The sequence below is a fragment of the Onychomys torridus genome, chromosome 13 (assembly GCF_903995425.1).
Source record: "Onychomys torridus chromosome 13, mOncTor1.1, whole genome shotgun sequence".
Lineage (NCBI taxonomy): Eukaryota > Metazoa > Chordata > Mammalia > Rodentia > Cricetidae > Onychomys > Onychomys torridus.
In genome coordinates, this window is record NC_050455.1 from 52,152,984 (window position 1) to 52,168,878 (window position 15,895).

At 37.4% G+C, this 15,895-nt stretch overlaps 1 protein-coding gene across 2 annotated transcripts in view; it reads left to right on the plus strand.

The window, feature by feature from the left end:
* Wdr7 (WD repeat domain 7) overlaps positions 1-15,895 on the plus strand; it is a 284,884-nt gene that overhangs the window by 79,900 nt on the left and 189,089 nt on the right. The window contains exons 16-17 of one of the 2 annotated variants that reach the window (XM_036204543.1): positions 610-698; positions 15,031-15,126. In XM_036204543.1, coding sequence (XP_036060436.1) covers positions 610-698; positions 15,031-15,126 — 185 coding nt within the window. The remainder of the gene's footprint in view (positions 1-609; positions 699-15,030; positions 15,127-15,895) is intronic. The other variant, XM_036204544.1, reaches the window with a different exon arrangement.

Below are 15,895 nucleotides of genomic sequence, written 5' to 3' on the forward strand. Positions count from 1 at the left end.
AGTTGATCACATTAGTTTTTTAAAGCTAAGAAATACTTAGATAGCATTCATTTTGTGCCATGTTCTCTTGTAATTACTCTTCAAAATTTCAGTGTCTTTAATCCTGTAAATACTTTTATATGGGATTATTTTGAGCCAGATTTCAAAAGAGACACCTTACCTCTAGACTCCAAGATTTCTTTATGCTTTATTGCCATATATATGATTAAATACTTTTCAAAGCAGTATATTATTCCATGAATTCCTAGGTGCTAGAGATAATGGGGTAGGCTGAAATTCCAGGATGTTAATAGTAAAGAAGAGAAGGTGAAGAATGATTTTTGCCTGTGAATATTGGTTCATTGGAGTGTTCAAAAATAAGTGTTAAGACTAACAGAGAGTAAAAATTTGTTACAAAAAAACCTGTATTTGCTACTTCATAATCATGTAGTTATTTTGCCAGTGTTTGAAATGGACAACATAAATAGTACAAAACTTAGAAAATGACCATCTTTTTGAAATAGTAAGTTGAAAATGTTCTGTGTATGTTTCTTTTCAATCTAGAGAATGACATTTTGAATAGCTCTGGAAATAGGAAAATGTTCAATGTTTCTTTCTCTTCTTTTAAAGGCCACCTAGACCAGGCACCCCAGACCTTTCTAAGGCAAGGGGTTCCCCTCCAACTTCCAGTAATATTGTGCAAGGACAGATTAAACAAGGTAAAATTAAATCTTACTAAGTAATTGACATGACATTTCAGCTGTAGAAACTGAGAAGGCAGTGCTAATGTATAATCATAATATTTTGTTTGTCTCAGATTGTTAAAAGAGAGAAAAGTTGTTATATTCCAGATGTAAATATGTATAATTAAGATGTCAGTTAAAAATAAATCAGATTTATTTGGAAATTGATAACTGAGCATATTTCAGATAATTTTATTATATGGTCTTTGGCCTAATTTGTATGTATTAGGGCCACCTTAACTTGACAACAGTAGTTAACTGTATGCCCTAAGTTTAAAAGCTATACCTATTTTTTAAAACTCTGCTTGGGAATGATTGAAATCACAGATTTATGCTACAACTAGTCTTCTCCTGTTTGCTAGTGGTGTCCACATTGCTCTTCACAAGTCGAGAAGCCTATTAAACTGTTCTTTATTTTTAAATAATATACCATCACTTTCTTTTGTGTGTGTTTTCATTAGGGAGTAGGAGTGGAGGAAGGCTGAGTTCTGCTCCTCTTGAAGTTCTAATCATTTCTGTGAATTAATGTGCTCACTTGTTCCAGAGTGTGTCTTTAGAGCCATTTAAAGATCAGGGTGAAGAACAGGCAGTAGGTAAAACAAAGGAATTCTCTATTTAGACTTGACTTTTAGCTGCAAGGTAGCTCATCATGATGTACAGATACTCCAGAATTAGAAAAAGCAACAAGCCTTACAATCAAGTACTTCTGGAATTTCAAGTAAAGGGGCCCCAGTTAGCACCATCACAGCTTTTCTGGTGACCTCCTCTTCCTTCCCCACTTTTTAATTTTTAAATTTTTTTCACTGTCATACCATCTATATTGAAACTCAAAAACTTTTATGATTTATTTTGTACTTCTTGATATTTACTTGAGTGTAGTTCATTGTATAGTATATATATTCTTTTGTGTTTGGCCTCTATCGTCAAATTTATCCATTTTATTGCATTAGAACTATAGTTTGTTATTTACATTGCTGTGTATTATTCTGTTGAATGAATATACCACTATTTATACATATTTTCTCTATTTAGATTTTCTTCTAAGATGCCTTTTATTGCATTAAGGAGATATTCTATATTCCTAATTTGTTGAGATTTTAACTTTAGTATTAGTAGATGTTAAATTTAGCCAGATTTTCTTTCTGCATTTGTTGAAGTAATTATATGATTTTTCTTGCTATATTTTCTTCATAAGATAAAGAATATTGACTTTTTTGTTTGAAAAACACTTGGCATATAAATCACAATTCATCTTGATGACTTATCCATTTTATAGATTATTAAATATAACTAGTAAAATTTTGTTGAAGATGTGTGGTGTTCATGGGGATTTTAGGGTGTGGTTTCCTTTCTGGTAATGGCTTTCTGTAGCTGGTGTCAGGGTAATGGCCTCACAGAGTCAAAAAATGATCCTTTTCTTTGGACTTTTCTGGAATGGTTTGTATAGATGAATATTATTTACTCTTTATTTGGCTTGTCTGATTCATTAAGTGAGAGCTTGTAGGCCTAAAGTTTTCCTTACAAGATTTTTAAGTATGTATTTTAATTTTTTGCATATATTTCAGATATTCTGAGTTTTTTATATATATAATTTTCTTTAGTGAACTTTCTGTTAAATTTATCAGGCAAAAGGTTCTAGAAATTCATAAAATCCCCTTTTTCATTTCTGTCCATCTTCTGTTTTGTTTTTTTGTTTTTTTGTTTTTTAATCCAGAATGTCTAGTAGAAAACAATTTTTAGGAACTTCCCTAAGACCCAACTATGCTTAATTGACTTCTGTGGCTTTTCTGCTTTCATGTTTTTGATTTATAATTACTGTCGTCTCTTTTTTCTTGTAAATTACTCTCTTCCTTTTAGTTTAAGGGGACTCTGAAGTTCATGACATTTGACTGTTCCCCGGATTCCCTCATTGAGTGCTGAGATTCCTGTCTGAATATCGCTTGGTGGCAACTCCCACATTTTCTGTACTTTTATTTGTTTTTATTTATCAATAGGTAATTTAGTGATGAAATATTTAATTTTTCCAATATTTCCAAGATTTTCCAAGGATCTGTTTGGGTTCTCTTTGATAGTGAAATAACATTACTCCCATAATTGGAATCCTTTGGAATTTTTCCATTTTATTGTATTTACTTATTTAAAAATAATTGTGCATATTAGTGGCATGGATGTTTTAATATATTTATATATTTTGGAATTGCTAAATCAAGCTTATGTATCACATTACCAGTGTATACGCATATGTGTGTATGCCTGTGTGTTTTTCTTGGTGAATATACTCTGTGTTAAGAAGTGTGTAGTATGATATTAGGTAGAATACTTTATAATGTCAGATCAAGTTGTTCTATAATACTCAAATGTGATGTCTAGTTGATCATTTTCTGCCTACTTGTCTCTACTAAGTAGTTAAGATGATTGAAACCTGAAGCCATAATTATTCATTTACTCATGCTTCCTTACACTTTTTTTTTGGTTTTTCGAGACAGGGTTTCTCTGTGTAGCTTTGGAGCCTGTCCTGGAACTAACTCTGTAGCCCAGGCTGGCCTTGAACTCGGAAAGATCTGCCTGGCTCTGCCTCCCGAGTGCTGGGATTAAAGGCGTGTGCCACCACCTCTTGGCTCCTTACACTTTTGTAAGATTTTTTTTTCCCATAATAGGCACATTCATTTTTTAAAAAATTTTTTAATTTTTTCCCAGATCAAGAGTTTTATTTGTTCTCCAGGAATTCTCTAGCATCATGGTAATCTTAAGAGCCCTCTATGGGGGCTCTTATTCTTTTAATATTTACATAGACTAGGCATTCTTTTTTTATTAAATATATTTATTTATTATATATTTTTTTCATTTTACATACCAACCCCAGTTCCCCATCCCTCCCCTTCTCCCACCTCCTCACCTCCCTCCCACTCTACCCCCATCCACTCCTCAGAGTGGGTAAGGCCTCCCATGGTAGTCAACAAAGTCTGGTGGCATACCAAGTTGAAGGAGAGCCTAGCCTCTCCCCATTGTATTAAGGATGAGCAAGGTATCCCACCACAGGGAATGGGTTCCAGAAAGTTAGTTCATGCACCTGGGATAAGTCCTGGTCCTGCTGCCAGGGACCCTACATACAGATCAAGCCACACAACTGTCACCCACATTCAGTGGGCCTAGTTCGGTCCCATGCAAGTTCCCGAGCTGTCAGTCCAGAGTCAGTAAGCTCCAACTATTCCTGGTCAGCTGTCTCTGTGGGTTTCCCCATCATGTTCTTGACCCCCCTCTTCTTCTTCGTTTTTTTTTTCTTTTTTGAATGCCAAATGCCGTTTATTGAAGGAGGGAGGAGGTCTTAAATACAGGCTTACAGCACAGTGGGAGAACCCCGGAGGGCAGAAGTTTGCTTCTGATTTTTTTTGGAGCGAGGATTGAACCCTGGACCTTGTGCAAACCCTGGACCTTGTGCTTGCTAGGCAAATACTCTACCACTGAGCTAAATCCCCAACCCCGCTTCTGATGTTTTACAATCTTGTGTCTAAGCTGTTAGTGCCCAATATGCTGGATACACAGACAAGGAGCTTCCCTTAAGCATTCAGGAGGGTGGATTCTCGCAGGGAATTACCATAGGGAGGATAACAAGGTCAAGGTCTGCAAGCAATGCAACAGTTACCCAAAAGGGGGGCTAGGGACCTACCGGTCCCCCCTTTTTACTAAAAAATGAGCTTCTGACTTAGGTTGCATGGGACATCAGCAGGTCACTTTACCTGTCATGGAGATACCTGTCCAGGACACACAGGCATACTGTCTTAGGTTGGTGAATGCCCCCAGGTATTACCCATCTCTGAATACTCATTATCGTACAGGCTCAGAGAGCTGCAGAGTTAACTGTTGCCAAAGATCTCTAAGTGGCGCTGGGCTTGCAATCTGTGTGTTTGACACAGAAAAAACCAACAGAAGTCTTGACCCACCCATAGCCAGTAGGCTAAAGACAACTGAGCCATTCCCTTCCTTAACGAGCCTTACTGCAAATTGGAGTCCTTGTAAGATGGTATCCTGAGAGCAAATGGAACTTGAGTTTGTAAATTTATATCTTTCAAAGCCAATCAACATGTATATAACTATTGATTTAAATTTGTCATGCCCAATAGAATGAAAAATTAATTAACTGTGGTAGCTACTTTTGCTGCCAGGGTCTCCACTGTGCTAGCTGTAGTAACCAATTATGAAATGGCAATCCCAGAAACAATAGTAGTGGTGGTCGTCACTGTTATAACAGCAACAACGGCAGCAGTGATGTCAAATTCTCTTCTGGAGCGTGTGGGTATCCAGTGGCATGGCCACAACTCCAGGAACACGAAACACCAAGACCCATTCATTATTCTTGATCCCGGCACGACTTAAACTGGCAGCTCTGCAAAAGAACAACTAAGAACCATAAAGGAAAAACAGGCATCTCACAAGGAGCAGAACTAATGGTCTCATAATGACTACATTCAGGCTCACAAATTTTAACGTATCTTCAAAAGGGGCTAAATGTATTTCAGGAGGCCAATAAATGTTGCTCAGAGCCACTCCTAAAAAGTAGGTACTGCTCCAGCTTGAATAGGATTGTGAGATTGAAAATGCTTAGCTGGCATGCTACTGTTAATAAATGGAGGTCAGTGATCTTCAGTGTTATCCTTAATCTCCTAGGTGACTGGGTGACACGTTCTCAAACATACTTAAAAAAGCAGTTACCATACATTACCTTCTGGAGAATCCAACTGCTTGGCTGCAGTTCCTAGGCTTGCGTTAATGCTTGCCAAAGCTGGCCCTATTGGGCTTTCAATCCCCATTGGAAGGGGAGAGTTTTTCACGAAGGCCCAATAGGTCTCTGCCATGTTGGACTTCAGCTGCAGCCATAGGGCGCACTCACCGCTCAGAAACCCAATGAGGAATTTCATTGTCCCGAGGAAAGACATAAGCAGAACTCCGGGCCCACACCAACACCAGATTGGGTCCCCTCCAAGTGTCAGTAGAAAGATCCTTCCATCGCTCCAGAGGGTGATTTGCAACAGGAGCCCTCCAGTGCTTCTCTGTAGTGGATACTCCAGCAGAATCCACCATTAAAAAGTTTAAAATATAGTACAAGGGAAAGAATAGAATGTGGAGAGGAATGATGAGCCCCTAGTTCCCCCTTTTTGCTTTAGCAAAATATGTTTGTTTGGTTTTATTTTAATAGTTCAAATTTTTCTTTTCTTTTTTTAATTAATTTGTTTTTCTATTATCAGCTGGATACAGTATGTGTTCTCACCTTAATAGTGTAATGTTTCATTGAGGGTTGCTCAGTAATTGAGCAAATCTTATTATAAGCAACAGTCATCCTAGGGTCCTCCATGCCATATATATAGCCTTATGGGAACATTCATTCTTATTATTTGGCTTGTTTATTATTATAAATGATCATCTTTATGCTTCCTGATATCCTTTTTTTTTCTAAAATACACTGTGTTCATAATACTTAGCATCTTTAGTTACAATTTTAATCATATAACTCTCTTATTTTTTTGCCTTTTTGTCTATTTGGGGCTTTGTATTTAAGGTGCATTTCATATGTAGGCATCATGTAGTTACATCTTGTTCTTTTATCCAGTCTGACTTTATTTGGTTTGATTGTTTTGTTTTTGAAACAGGGTCTCTCTCTGTAGCCCTGGCTGTCCTGGAATTTAATCTGTAGACCAGGCTGGCCTTCAGTTTGCAGAGACTGGTCTGCCTCTGCCTCCCCAGTGCTGGGATAGAAGGCGTGTATCGCCATACCTGGTTGTGATTTGCTTTTCATGGTCTTAAGCTGTTTCCATTTAATGTTATTGTCAGTCTAGTTAGATTGAATCTTTCGGTTGCTGTTTCCCATCGCCCTACTTTCCTTTGTGCTTTTCTTTGTTTTGCCATCTTTTGGATTACCAAGTGTCTTTGAGTCTGTTTCTTATTTCATGATTTTTAGTGGATTTTAGAATTATTTTACATAGTGCTTCAAATATTTTTTATCAGTGCTCTCATTATGTGTAAATTTATGTTTAAAATTGTCTCATTTGTCAATGATGCTTTAAATTTTTAAAATTTTATTTATTTAAATACTTATTTGTGTGTGTCTGTGTCTGTGTGTGTTTTTCCATGTCCACATTTGCCATGGGGTAGATGTGGAAGTCAGAGGACACACTACTAGAAACCTCAGGTATTTAGCTTGGCTGTACCTACCTATAACCAATGGACCCTCTCACCAGACTACTTTTGTGCCCCTCCTCCCAGATTTTGATTTAGTTTCTACTATAGTAGTTTCAGCTTAATTAGTCATTTTTCATCAGGCTCTGAACTTTCTTTCATCCTTTCTTAATGTATTTTTGGCCTGGGTGATGATTTTTATATCTTTTTTATCTCACTTTGAATGTGTGGGATTATCTAATTATTGTCATATCTTTGCTTGTTCTGAATGTGTTTTTAATTATTCTTATTATGGACTGTACTTTCCTGCCTCTGTGGATGTTCATGCTTAATTAACATGGCAGATGCTAAAAATTTTGTCAGACAGGATACTGGGTATTTTGCATTCTTACAAACCTTCTGGAGCTTTCTTTTAAGATGGAATTCTGTGAAAGCAGTTTGAACAGGTAGATTTTTGAGAAGTGCTCTAAATAAGGTAAATTATTCCTATTACTGAGGCAAGATCTTCCTTAGAACTTTATTAAATGCTCCTGAGGATTCCAAACAATCTGGTGGATAAAGGCACCACCAGTCTGTTTCTGGGCTTTATGGTGGTTCATTCCCCTTCCTCACTGCTTTCCTGAAGTGTTCTGACTGGTACTCTGCGGGAACCTGAGGGAAAATTCTGCACATCTTCAGCCCTTATGGTGAAATATTGTGTATCCAATATATTGTGTACTGTAATAAACTTATCGGGGGATCAGAGGACAGGGCCAATCACTAGATTAGACATAGAGGCCATACAGTGGTATCACACACCTTAATCCTGTCACTTGTCAGGCAGAGATCTGTCTGGATCTCTGTGAGTTCAAGGCCACACTGAGAACAGAGTCAGGCAGTGGTGGCACACACCTTTAATCTTAGCATTTGAGATCTTATGCCTTTGCTTGGAAAGCACACATGCCTTTAATCCCAGGAAGTGACATGGTTGAGTGGAGAATGGTATATAAGGCATGAGGAGACAGAACAGCAGTTCAAATGAGACCCTCAGGGGTGAGGACTCAGACAGAGATTTTGTGGAAACAGGATTGGTTGAGGGATTGGAGAGGTGAGGTTGGCTGTGGCTTGTTCTATTTCTCTGATCTTTCAGCTTTCACCGCAATATCTGGCTCTGGATTTCTTTTTATTAATAAGACCGGTTAGCAATTTGTGGTACAAGCCCTGGTATCTCTTTTCTCTCTTCTCCAACCCTGAAGTTCTGTCTTCTTCTCCCAAGACTCCAGCTTTGTGTTCTCTACTCACTGAGTTTAGATTCTGTGTCTTGAATTAGGAGTCTGTCAAGTTGAGAAAACAGGCCAATTATAGGATTCACTTTGCCTTATATGCATGAAAGAAAAATTTCAGGTAAAAATAAATGAAGATAAAAAATAACATGTTAATTTCAAACACAAAATTTTAAGGGATTCCCAGATCCATCCATTACTCCACTTCAAGCCTAGATTTCTGCTACAGATCCTGGCAAAGACAGTGATAAACTATTATTTGATTTGGATAAATGTTTCCTAAGATTACTCAACAAGGACTGCTTTCATTTCTTAGTGTAGATGATATAAATTCAACTCATTTCAAATTCAATTGAAAATAAATTTGCAAAGAGCTTACTTAACTCCTTCAACTGTGTGACTTCCTTGTGACCTTGCCACAACATTTTGATCAGGTTTCCCTTCCACAACCATTCCTCGATCCTTCCCACCTCCCTATCCACCCAACTTTATGTTATTTCTCTCTGTGTCTCTTTAGTAAAAACAAAAAGCAAAACAAAGAGGCAAAAGGCCAATATGACAAAAAAAAAAAAAAAAAAAAGGAAAAGAAAGCAAAATGAGACAAAAACTCCACAAAATACCAATGCTTTTCTTTTTTTGTTGGCTAACTACTCCTTGCCATGGGGCCTACCCTGAATGTGGTCAATATACCCAGTGATACTCAGTTGGAGAAAACTGAGTTTTCCTTTGCCAGTGGGTATCAGGAGCAGAAAGCTTCTCTTCACCCTGTCTAATTGTGGGTGTTTATATTGATTCCCATCTATTGCAAAAAGCAGCTCATTTGAAGAGTGTTGAAGGAGGCACTGATCTATAGTACAACAGAATGTCAGTAGGAGTTATTTGGTTGCTATATTCCTTTAGTAGATTAATAGTATCAGACTTTTCTCTAGCCCCATAATCTATCTGGTCTCAGGTTTTTCACTTTTTTAGCATTGTCAGGTATGGGTTCCATCTCATGAAGTCAACTTTAAATCCAGTCAATGGTTGGTTACTCCCAAAACCTTTGTGCCACTATTTCAACGATCTGTCTCATAGATAGGTACTGTTGTAGGTTACAGGGTTTGTATCTGAGTGATATTGATAATTATTTTTCTCCTACAGTAGTGTGCAGAGTACCTTCTGATGTTTTGAGGATTCCATGGTACCCTTTTTGCTAATGACTCAACAAGATGTAGCCCATTCCTGGCACTGGAGGTTTTTTACTTGGTTTCTTAAGATGTCAGGTTGGAATCCTAACATATATACATATATGAAATGAATCAATATGGAGTCACCAAATAATAGGGAAGACAATGCCCACCTTAATTGCCACATTTTAAAAATTGTCTCATTACTCAAATTTGTTGAGGAAGCTAAAAAATAAGGATTGTTATCTTGCTCACTGATTTTTCATAATTTGTTGGTACAGTAGCTGATAAAGGAGCTGGTAACTAATAAATCTTTATGTTACCTTTTTGCTTTTAGAGAAATATTTCAGTATCTAGGTACTGTGACTATAAGAACAAAATAAGTCCCTGCCTTCAAGGAGTGCTTATGCATATTGGAGACAATATAGAGGAGAGGGTTCATAATGGCTTCATAGGTTTATTTGCTTTTCTACTAGCGTTGGAGTGTCTGTGGCTCTTAGGCTTTCTCAAATCTCTGTGTTTTCATATGTTTAGCTCAACATCTGGAATGTATATTAAGTACCTGGTAAGTATTGATGACTTAGGAAGTTTTAACAGCTTTTCATATACATTTATCTGTCACTGTAATGAATTGTTTTCCCCCAATTCTTGATTTTATAGGACTCATTTATTTATTTTTGATGTTAGTAATGAGGACATTTTATAAAAGATTTCCTTTTAAGTCTCTGGCTATAGTTATAGGCCAAGCAAAATCACCGTTGTATTTGAACTTACTCCAGTTCTGATGTGAGTTAGTGATGATTCCGAGATTAAGTAATGCTACTTTTTTTTTTTAGGATATTCTAAATCTATCTGTATCTATCTATCTATCTATCTATCTATCTATCTATCTATCTATCTATCTGTCTGTCTGTCTGTCTGTCTATCTATCTATCTCTCTATCTCCATAAATGTTTGCCTGAATATATGTAAGTGCGCCACATGCATGCCTCGTGCCCACAGAGGCTAGAAGAGGGTGCCAGATCCTCTAGGACTAGAGTTAGAGCTGGCTGTGAGCCACCATGTGGGTGCTGGGAGCTGAACTTGGGGTCCTCTGCAAGAGCAGCAGGAACCATTGCTCCAGCACCACTACTATAATTTTTAAGCATTATGAGCTTCTTGATATGTTACTGCCTTACCATTTATGCATTTCATCACCATAGAATTGCTAATTCATTCTGAAATGGTAGGTCCTTACTTCTTTCTGTTGTCTGGATGTTTGCATAGCCAGTTCCCATTAATTATTTAATTCTCTCATATAGAGGATCTTTTTTTTGGGCCTAATGATGTTTGACAGTTCAGTTATGTATTGCTTCCTAGATTGTTACTCAATATCTAAGTAAACATGTCTAGATTATAAATACTATTTTACTGAGGTTTTCATGATCTCTACCATGATGTACAAAATTATACTATGAATAGGTGATTGACTCAGAACCTACCATGCATTGTGCTGTATGCTTTTTATTCATGCCCCAAAACAATTATGGCCATCATTCCCAAGACTATTACAGTTACTTAAGACAGGGATTTATTTATGACTTGCAGGGTCTCCAGAAATAGCGTTATAAAAATCCACAAAAAAGTGGACTCGGTCTGTGGAAAATCACTGATTTACTAGAATTTATATCTGAATCCAGCAGGAAAATATTTAGGGATCCATATTGTGCAATAGTGCCTTCATGGTTAATGTACTCACGTTCAGCTCTCTATTGTCTCTTCTCAACTAGGACACATTCAATGTGAATTTTTCATGACAAAAGGCATTAGAAAGACAATTTAGAGTTTTTGTTTTCATATTTTTATCACATTCAGAGCAAAATTATTCTGTTAATTGTGACATCTGCATGGGGCACTGGACATGTAGTCTAGTATATAGTCAGATGGGATGCTACATTATTTGATTTTATGATTTTTTTTTTTTTTTTTTTTTTTTTTTGGTTTTTCGAGACAGGGTTTCTCTGTAGCTTTGGAGCCTGTCCTGGACCAGCTCTGTAGACCAGGCTGGCCTCGAACTCACAGAGATCCACCTGCCTCTGCCTCCCAAGTGCTGGGATTACAGGCGTGCACCACCACCTCCTGGCTGTTTCCAATTTTTTGAGACATAGTCTTATGTCAATTAGGCTTCCTTAAAGTTGCTGTATAGTCCAGGATGACTTTGAGCTACGGTGCTTCTGCCCCTGTCTCCTAAGTGCTGGGATCATGGGCATATACCAGCATTCCCAGATATTTATTTGTACTTCAGTTAGATCTTAGGAAGAGGTAGGTCCAAACTAATGACTTATCTTTTTTTTTTTTTTAATTTTTTTTTTCTTTTTCAGCTGAGGATGGAACCCAGGCCCTTGTACTTGCTAGGCAAGCGCTCTACCACTGAGCTAAATCCCCAACCCCCTAATGATTTATCTTAAATACTGTGTGTTGATTTAAAAGATGAATAGAACGTCCATTTACACAAGGCATAGAAAAGCACAGACATAAAGGAGGAGTGTAAGAAGGAAAATAATGCCAGACCTGGTGCAGAATGTCTTCATGGTCTGTGGCGGCTGGTGCTCCCGGAAGTCCTGCTTCGCCCCTCTCTCTTCCCTAGTCTCTCTTCTCCCCAGGATTATGATCACCATTAATATTGTAGTTAACATTATTCATCATTACATAATTGTATCTTTCCAGTGTTAAGCTTTGAAAAACTTTACTTCCTTAAGCATTGCCTTTATTTTTCTTTTTTCTCCTGTGAAAATGTAAGGGTTTTTGCGCTTATAAACTAGAAGACTTTTGAGATTTGGACCAATAGGTGAAGAGCCTTTGTCATTCAAAATGTTAATCTCTGTCACATACGTGTCACTCATATCACAATAGGAATAAAGGATAGATGGAGTTTAGGATAAGCCTCAGATGAAAACTGAAACAAGGTCTGTTCAGACAGAAAGCATAGACATTATAATGTTGAAAACACATGTTTATGCTATTTTATGAAAAGCTGGAGCACATATTTACTGGCTCATGTTATACAAGTTTGTCATAATGATCAAATTTCCCATGGGACGGTAAGCCATGATGAGGCTGTGAACTACACTAGTTCTTTCTTAAAGGACCCTCCTCGGCAAAATAACAGAACGGAAGTCTCTTTCCATGTGTAAGAAACAGTAAATCATAGGTGGCACTGCAACTTTCCTGCTCTAAGAAGATGAGCAGATGTGGCTTCTCCTCCTCTCATTCTAGTGCACATATACAAGTAGGGTGAAATCAAACAGTTAGCACAGATTTTTCTGAGAATGTGAGAAGAGACTTGTATTGAGGGAGGATTAGCCGGGCGGGAGTGCAGCCTGATGCATTATAGGCATAATCAGTTTCCTCTAAGTACACTTCTTCATACTACTGCTTCCTCTAAGCACACTTCTTCATACTACTGCTTCCTCTAAGCACACTTCTTAGTACTACTGCTTCCTCTAAGCACACTTCTTAGTACTACTGCTTCCTCTATGCACACTTAGTACTACTGCTTCCTCTATGCACACTTAGTACTACTGCTTCCTCTATGCACACTTAGTACTACTGCTTCCTCTAAGCACACTTAGTACTACTGCTTCCTCTAAGCACACTTCTTAGTACTACTGCTTCCTCTAGCACACTTAGTACTACTGCTTCCTCTAAGCACACTTCTTAGTACTACTGCTTCCTCTAGCACACTTAGTACTACTGCTTCCTCTAGCACACTTAGTACTACTGCTTCCTCTAAGCACACTTCTTAGTACTACTGCTTCCTCTAAGCACACTTAGTACTACTGCTTCCTCTAAGCACACTTAGTACTACTGCTTCCTCTAAGCACACTTCTTAGTACTACTGCTTCCTCTAAGCACACTTAGTACTACTGCTTCCTCTAAGCACACTTCTTAGTACTACTGCTTCCTCTAAGCACACTTCTTAGTACTACTGCTTCCTCTATGCACACTTAGTACTACTGCTTCCTCTATGCACACTTAGTACTACTGCTTCCTCTATGCACACTTAGTACTACTGCTTCCTCTATGCACACTTAGTACTACTGCTTCCTCTATGCACACTTAGTACTACTGCTTCCTCTAAGCACACTTAGTACTACTGCTTCCTCTATGCACACTTAGTACTACTGCTTCCTCTAAGCACACTTAGTACTACTGCTTCTTCTAAGCACACTTCTTGGTACTACTGTTTCCTCTAAGCACATTTAGTACTACTATTTTTTTTTTACTGTTGAGGTCCCCCAGAGCAGACTGCTTAGCATTTTTGGTGGCATGAAGTTCAGCCACAGGGGGATCCCCTTTTGCTTCCAGTACTTGTAAGCTTTTTGCATGGTGAGGTAAAATGTTATCTAGGTCATTTTAACTGAATTTGTAATTAGCTAGTGAAGAGAAATTTAAAAATAAAATTATTCAGTGGAGGATATTAACTATTTGGTATTCTTTTAAAGATTATAGTAGAAATTTTAGATACTATGACATGTAATTAAATAATAACACAAAATAGTCATAAGTTTATAATAAACGAAATCCAGGTCTGTCATGATAAAAAGGCGTTACAGTTTTCCACATAAAAATTCCATGGGTGGGAGAAGTATGAAGCTAGTTTCCATTCTCCTCCTGTTCACAGTCTTCTTTTAGTTTTACTGGTCACCGCCCACGTGCCTGGGCGACATTCGTGTGAAAATGATAAAAAGTTGTTGTTTTCCTGCAGCTGTCCCATCATAACAAAAGAGCTTCCCTGCATGAAAGCAAACATATCATCTGCAGACAATGGCTGCTCTGCTCAGAGCCCAAATCCATTGCTGCTCAGCTACAAAAGAAAGGAGAGGGATTAATTTGAAGATGCTTGTGCATGACATATGGTAATTTTTTCATAGGAAGGAAGTGTCAAATGATGACCTCTAAATCTTAACATTGACCTCTAGTTGTAGAATGTGTGTGCCATAAGGTCCTTTGCCTTTTTCATATGATAATTTAAGCTGCAACATTTTCCTAGGAGTACAACTTTCTTGGGTTTGGGAGGGAGATTGGTTCATTCATTGTATAAGAATTATGAAGTTCATGATTTTAGTTTTAGTGCATATATTTTTAAAGGGAATGGAACTGTATTAAAATTCTTCCAAGAAGAAAGAGTTCAACATAACATACTGTGCATGTTCTCTACAAGTTGGTATATTTGAAATTGAGTGCTTAGGTAAGTGTAGAGAATCAAAATGCCATTGGTTATTCTTTAGTGGTATTTCAAAATAGTTTACACATAATATTATAAAGTAAACTGTTTGAAAAATACCATCAACAATATGAAGGCCTCATAAAAGTATTTTCTGTCATGTATTTTAAAGGCTGAATTAAATTTCTGATAATTCTTAATGTAGTTTTTCTTGTTTTGTGGTTATGTTTTTATAAGATTTGTTTTATTGTGGATTTATAATATAAAAAAGATCTTGGCTTTAAGAGGAAGTTGAACTACATTGAAATCATTATTCAAAGTGATGCAGCATCTCTCTGGTACTTTCTAATGAGCATTCCCTTCCAATTAAAACATCATTTTTTGGTTATATGTTCACTATATTTTGCTAATTTGTTTTCATTCTTCACTAATACTGAGCTTTTTTTCAGAAACTGCTGTACCTCAATTCTTTCCTCTTTATTTCTCCTGTTTTTCTCTGCAAGTGGCTGCACCTGTCGTTTCTGCTCGGTCTGATGCTGATCACTCTGGCTCTGACTCTGCTTCTACCGCTTTACATACCTGTTTCTTAGTAAATGAAGGTATTCTCTCACTTTGTATCAACTTCCTTTCTGTCTCTGCTTTGGCCTGATAAACTTACTCTTTTTTTAAAAATTTGATTTATACCTCCATCTGCTTTATTTTGTATGAGTCCTGAGGTTCCCATTTTGTAACTTTATTTGCTAAACTCAATGCCAGGTGGCAGATGTAAAGATGTGATGTTCCTCCTGCCCAGAGTAAACCATGTCTGCAATCACCTACACAGTCAAGGGAGAGCAGGGATGTTAAGCTTGGCTATGAAGTCTTGGTCAAAAGGTGGACTGTTTGTCATAGTGTTTTTTGCCATTTGACTGTGGCATTAACGATAACTTATTTTATATGTACAGTTAGCGTATGAGAGACACAGTGTGCTGTCTTTATGCAACCATATGTTCTAGTAAAAGATGAGTGGGTCTCTTAATTTAAATTCTCTCTGAAAGTCTTCAGATTGATTACAGAAGCTGATAAGAATTCTCCCATTCTTGTACTGTTTCTGCTGCAGGCAGAGGCATAGAAATCTGTACTTTAAGACTTTGGGTTCAGTTGGGCTAGCATATCCTTCTTGTGTAGTCACACAGATGGAAATTAATCTCAGAGCTCTGAAATTGCTAATGAAATATGCAGACATTTGCTGTTCCATTCCCTCTTAGCATTATTTAGACTTGGAATGTAATAGGCTCATGAGTTCTGTGTCTTACCTACTCTCTCCAGTATGGTCTGGACCTTTTAGTTTGTGTAAAATAAAAAGGAGGAACTTTACAAAAATCTAAA